This window comes from Danio rerio, chromosome 5 (assembly GCF_052040795.2).
Source record: "Danio rerio strain M-AB ecotype USA chromosome 5, GRCz13ab, whole genome shotgun sequence".
NCBI lineage: Eukaryota > Metazoa > Chordata > Actinopteri > Cypriniformes > Danionidae > Danio > Danio rerio.
This window is the reverse complement of record NC_141025.1, coordinates 2,828,202-2,834,201: the sequence shown is the minus strand read 5'-3', so window position 1 is coordinate 2,834,201 and position 6,000 is coordinate 2,828,202. Positions and strand designations below refer to the sequence as shown.

The 6,000-nt window shown below is 37.9% G+C and overlaps 1 protein-coding gene across 1 annotated transcript in view; it reads right to left on the bottom strand.

Moving 5' to 3' along the window:
* Positions 1 to 6,000, bottom strand: part of vkorc1l1 (vitamin K epoxide reductase complex, subunit 1L1) — a 43,576-nt gene continuing 37,576 nt past the window's right edge. The window contains 1 exon segment of the mRNA NM_001020688.1: positions 1 to 1,003. Coding sequence (NP_001018524.1) covers positions 777 to 1,003 — 227 coding nt within the window. The 3' untranslated portion in view covers positions 1 to 776.

The following is a 6,000-nucleotide window of genomic DNA, read 5'->3' as shown; positions in this document are numbered from 1 at the left end:
TGTTTTCCACGGTAAAACACAAACTAGTCTGGAATATTGCTTTGCGGCAGCTATTTACAGAACTGCGAAACAAACAAACAAATAATAATAAAAAAAAGTAGTCACAGACGAATCAGATCTACACACGCATACAGCTCACATTCTTACGCGTTTCATGAGTGGTCCTCTTCCAAAACAACAACAATAATAAAAAATACCTGTAAACATAAAACAAAAATTACACTTTATTTGTCGTTTTTCAGTGAAAGCAATCCGCTGTTTTTCTTTTAGTGGAATCATCTCTGAGCCTTGTGATCAAATAAACCCTTAAACGCAGTCCTGCTGGAATCAGCTCCTCCAGAAGAGCAACCAGTGGATTCAAGTAAACTCGTTTCCTCCATTATTTTATATTCCTCAGGGAAAGAAAAAGACACCCTCTTTGAGTTTCGCAAGTGCTCTCTGGCAGATTTTTCTCAATCAAAAGCACAAACTCCTCTGGGAACAGGAAAAAAAAAAAAGCAAAACAATGTGTGTTTCCGATCCTTTCCTCACGCAACGCATTAAACTTGTGATCTGTGGCCCCTAAACTGATCTCTTTTTGTTTAGTTTTTACACACACACACACACACACACACACACATATACACACACACACAACAGAATGAACATTTGTTTTGGAAGCAAGGTCTCCTGGTGGCAAGTCACAAAAATTTCTCAGAGGTCACATTTTCTTTTATTCCTCCCATGTGTCGGATGATTTGTTATCCTTCTATACTTGTGTTGTGGTTGTTGTGAGTCTAGTCCCGCTTGGCTTGGAGCTGCTGCTTCCAGGCCTCGTTCAAGTAAACCAGTCGCTTGTAGTTGAGCACAAACAGGATGAAGTTCAGTGCGTATGTGGTGATGCAGATGACGCAGAAGTCCTTCAGGACGAAGTAGAGGATGTAGCCCAGGTATAGCGAGCCCATCACTGACGCGATGGATGTGGTCATGAGAATCAGAGCAGCCATCGCACTGGCCGTCAAACCTGTACACACATACACACACACACAAACACACAGTTAATGCACTGAAGAAACAACAACAGTACTGCCGACACAAGAGCTCACTGATGCTAAAACTGCATCAATGCACAAGATAGCATGCATGCAGTGTAGAAAGTTTTAAAAATAGCAAGAAATAAATCAAATTCAATGTGTAATTGATAGTATTCAGTCACGTGACCTTTGTGAAGACCTGGGACACAAAAAATTAAAGGTGGCTACACTGGGATCTCCATAGAAATGGAGCAGAAACCGGTCATATTTCCATCTGTTTCATGCTACGAATATTTGGATCGCATATCAACAAAACAGAACCCAGATATGATCACAAAATGTAAGTTGTGCAGTGCTTCCCACATGTTATATGAAATTTACTTGCGGTTGTAGATGGATAGAAACACAGGTTTTACCCACAGCACATAGTTAAAGGGTCACGAAACACATGAACACATGACTTCAGATGTTGACAATCATGGGTGTCCCACACTGCTATAAACACTATTAGGACACATATATCTCACTAAAAAGTGAAAATTGGTTGTGTATTCCAGCATGTAGAGTGGATGTCTGTACCTGCGAATGCATCATGACTTCTCTGAGTGTGCAGAATTAATTCATGAGAAAGACTTGGTTGAAACCAATCAGCGCGCTCTATTGTGTATGCGGTGCAACTTCATTAATATGCATGATAGCTTCGAGAACGATGTTCAGAAGGCAGAAAGATGCCACGATGTGTTTCCAAAACAAGTGGAAGAAGAATTGTTTGGAGACACGGGTCGTCAGTGTTGTGTTTATAAATGTGCTGCAACAAAGGTTTTGTTTCCATTTCCCGCTATGAGAGCGCAGCTGGACTCACGTGTGGACTAAAGTGCATGTGACACGTGACAGAAATGTTTGAAAGGAAAATTTTTTTTTTTTTAACCGAGAGCTTTTTGCATTTGAGAATGATGAAATGTTGCTGCTCGTCTCCCTTTAGCAAACAGCATAAGGTAAGAGATGACAGCTGTCTGTGCTATCTGGGGCTGCTTATTGATCATAAATGTATTGTTTGACTTCTGCGCCATGGAAACACGGAGATTCATTCGACAACCGTTTGATATGTGAATATAATTCAGTAAAGAGAATGCTAGAACCGTATGAGAACCGACAAGAGCTTTCAATTGAGCTATAACTTGTACATGTGTCATATGAAAAATATGAAAATGAACCAATGTAAAATATTCAGCTCGGGTCTCCAAAATATTGTGTATTTAAGTGTAAATAACTTTTGTACAGTAGCATAAAAATCAAAGTGATGCATACGAGCATAAAATATAGATTCTACACTTTCAAACGAAACCACTTACGAGGGTCTGGTGCAATGCTAGCCCTTTAAATCTTAAAGCGAAAGTCGATGACGTCACAGAGGAGTTTGAGAGAATAACTGTATGCGACAAACAAAACATAATTTGATTTTTAACACTACTTTTATTATTATTTGTTTAAACTTTATCTTTTTAATGGATTAAAGTAAAAAAGACTGTTGAAATAAAAAATTACCTATTTTTCTTACTTTAATGCTATTCCAGAGCCATGTGCAACCATTGACAAGTAAAATCTGCTTATCTCTATCTTGCTTTAATTGCGTGGCATTTTGTACAGTATTGCCAAAGGACTAGATGTATAAAATATGTAACATATCACAATAATCAAATATACAATGATATTATCTACACACAATATGAATTCCCAATTAGAAAACACTACAAACAATAAAATACTATTCATAAAAATACTTTAAATCACAGACAAATCCAAACGCCCAACACATGCGAGCTGCGCTCCAGACCAGATCAGCTTGATGGCGTATAATGTCTCCGACACCACTTGTAGTCCCATTTAGCAATATACAATATGCAGTAAATAAGAAACGACAGACAAAAAGGATAAAAACAGACAATATCTCTAAAAGTTACAATAATAACAGGAATAAAACATGGAGGTTTTTTAAATACGACAAATGAGTTGATTGACCATTTCTTATAGTGTACAAATATTCTGCAGCCAATTTAGATGTAACTTCATCTTCTCTAAGTAGTTAGTAAAGTTTTTTTTTTGATGTGCTGATCAGCTACTTTTGGCTGTTCTACGCGCAAGGTTAAAAACCTTGTGCCTTTGCAGTGGTGGCCCCCAAACTTTGGAACAAATTGCCTCCCCATGTTAGGCAGGCCGCAACCTTTTCTGTTTTTAAATCTAGTCTAAAACCCATTTTTACTCTCTGGCTTTTAATACCATGTGAGAGTCAAGTGTCTGTTGTATTTGTCCTTTGTTTTAGATGGTGTACAGTTGAAGTCAGAATTATTAGCCCCCCCAAATTATTAGCACCCGTTTATTTTTTCCCCAATTTCTGTTTAACGGAGAGAAGATTTATTTAACACATTTCTAATCATAATAGTGTTAATAACTCATCTCTAATAACTGATTTATTTTATCTTTGCCATGATGACAGTAAATAATATTAGACTAGATATTCTTCAAGACACTTCTATACAGCTTAAAGTGACATTTAAAGGCTTAACTAGGTTAATTAGGTTAACTAGGCAGGTTAGGGTAATTAGGCAAGTTATTGTATAACAATGGTTTGTTCTGTAGACTATCAGGAAAAATATATAGCTTAAAGGGGGCTAATAATATTCTCCTTAAAATGGCTTTTAAAAAAATTAAAAACTGCTTTTACTTTAGCTGAAATAAAACAAATAAGATTTTTTCCAAAAGAAAAAATACTATCTGACATACTGTGAAAGACAGAGGACATTTCTGCACTCGCAGATTCCATGTGGGCCTACTTATGAGTGATCCGCTGATGAATCATGACTTTAAAACGCTTCAGTGTCCCCGTATCTGTGTTTACACTCAGTAAACAGTGGTGAGTTAGGTGAACTGTTGACCTTCAAGGCCGATCACAGTCATTTCTGTTGAGCACGTGAACACAATGGCAAACCAGTGCTTAAATGTTCCGATGTATCCATTGGTACCGAATTCCAGCATCATGACAACATAAAACTACTTACAAGTACATAAAATTTCCATTCTCTTAATGTTTCTTCTTCAGTTTTCCTCTGAAATCCTGACCTTGCTAGTGCACACAGCAAAATAAATCCAAGCCAAATTTACTTGACCTTTGCCCCAAATCAATTGATTCAACAAGTGGGTGTGTCTTTAAGAGAGGGGTGGAGTCTTCTCCAGTTTGTCCTTTTCCCTACTGATCACTCACTCAACCTTTTCAGGAAAGAGAACGTTTCTCCAGAACAGAGGGCATTCAACACACACACACACACACACACACACACATACACACACACACACACACACACACACAGTCCTGCTATTCATAGTAATGAAATTTCATTAGGGCAAAGCAGGACAAACAGATCACACAAATGTAACACCGCAGACAAGGACAGGCAATTTCAGACTCGCGCCTGAGATCAGAGTCATGCAGATAAATCACATCAGGGAGAGATTTCAGGAATTAAGCACAGCTTCAAGTGTCTGTTGGTTCAAGGACAGACGTGAAGGATCCTCTCCAAAACCTATTTCCTATTCTATGTTAACTGTATAAAATTAAATAAAGGTGCAGTACAACCAAAAAGATGTTGGTAACCAAATCGTTTTGGGGGCTATAACATTCTGTTATTATCTGTTAAAAGTTAATTTGTATTAATTTCTACGTTGAATTAAAAAAAGGTTTGAATTTCTATAACTAACGTGCAAAATATATAGTCTTTTTCACAGTAATTTGCTGTAATCATGCTACCTGCCGTAATTTCACAATAAAATTATGAATACAACATATTACTGTGAATTTTTCAGTTAAATACTGTGAAGGGATACTAATGTAATTTACTGTGAAAAATTACAGTAACTTGTTGTGAAAACCTGGAAATTTTTTACAGTGTAGGATAGACTATAAAAACAGTTTAGTTTAACGTGAAATGATGTGTAAGCAGAATATAAACAGGAATCAATTTGTCAGTTTTGGTGCATGTAATCAGAATTTCAATAGCACTAAAAATGTCAACATTGGTGTAGGGCTACAAACTTTAGTTGAGCGCGAAGCGAAGTAAACACACTCTGCCTCTCTTGTGCACTGATGCCAGCAAAGTTCAGTGCCTCAGACAGGGCAGAGCAAAAAAACGAGCGGAGGTAACATTAGAGGAAAGATACATGGTGAAGAAGGGAGTAACAGCAGGGTAAATCAGAGTCCTGCTTTTGTTCCTTTTTGAAGTGAGGAACGTAATGTCCCAGGTGCTGCTGGTGATTACTTGTTATCCAGCTGGACAAGCATGACGTGAAAAAATTCAAAACTAAACTTTGGCACGTTAGCAGGCACTGAGCTAGAGAAAGGCGCGTCATATTATCCCAATTATGCAGTGTTTTAAACCACCCAATGCTTATTTTATGTTTTAGACATGTAAATACACACAAGTATAGTGAAACAATCCAGTTAATTTTAAAACATACAAGGAAGTCTATGGAAGTCTATCAATCTATTCAAATATAATCTGCCAATGTGTATTATTCATATTAGGGCTGGGCGGTATATCGGGTTCTGGGGATATATCGATATGATTCCCCAACACGATGCGGTATTATCCAATATTGTTCATATCGATATAGTTTGAGGCCACACGTGCGCATTCTGCGTGAAACAGACCACTTTAAGGTAGCACGCAGGCTCTACTTGCACAAATGTGAGCATGCGCAAATGAATGATTCACTCCAGAAGTCATACAAAAGATTTGTTCAAAATGAACGAATCGTTCAAGAACGACCCATCACTAATGCGACATGGAGGAACATGCATTGCCGGTGTGCCCCAGACAAATTTGACTCCCCCTCACGAGCGTGCACGTCACACAGCGGCTGCATCTGTCACAGCGGTTTATCAGAAACCCTTTATCGATCATTTTTTCCACAACTGACATCAAGAACGAATGTA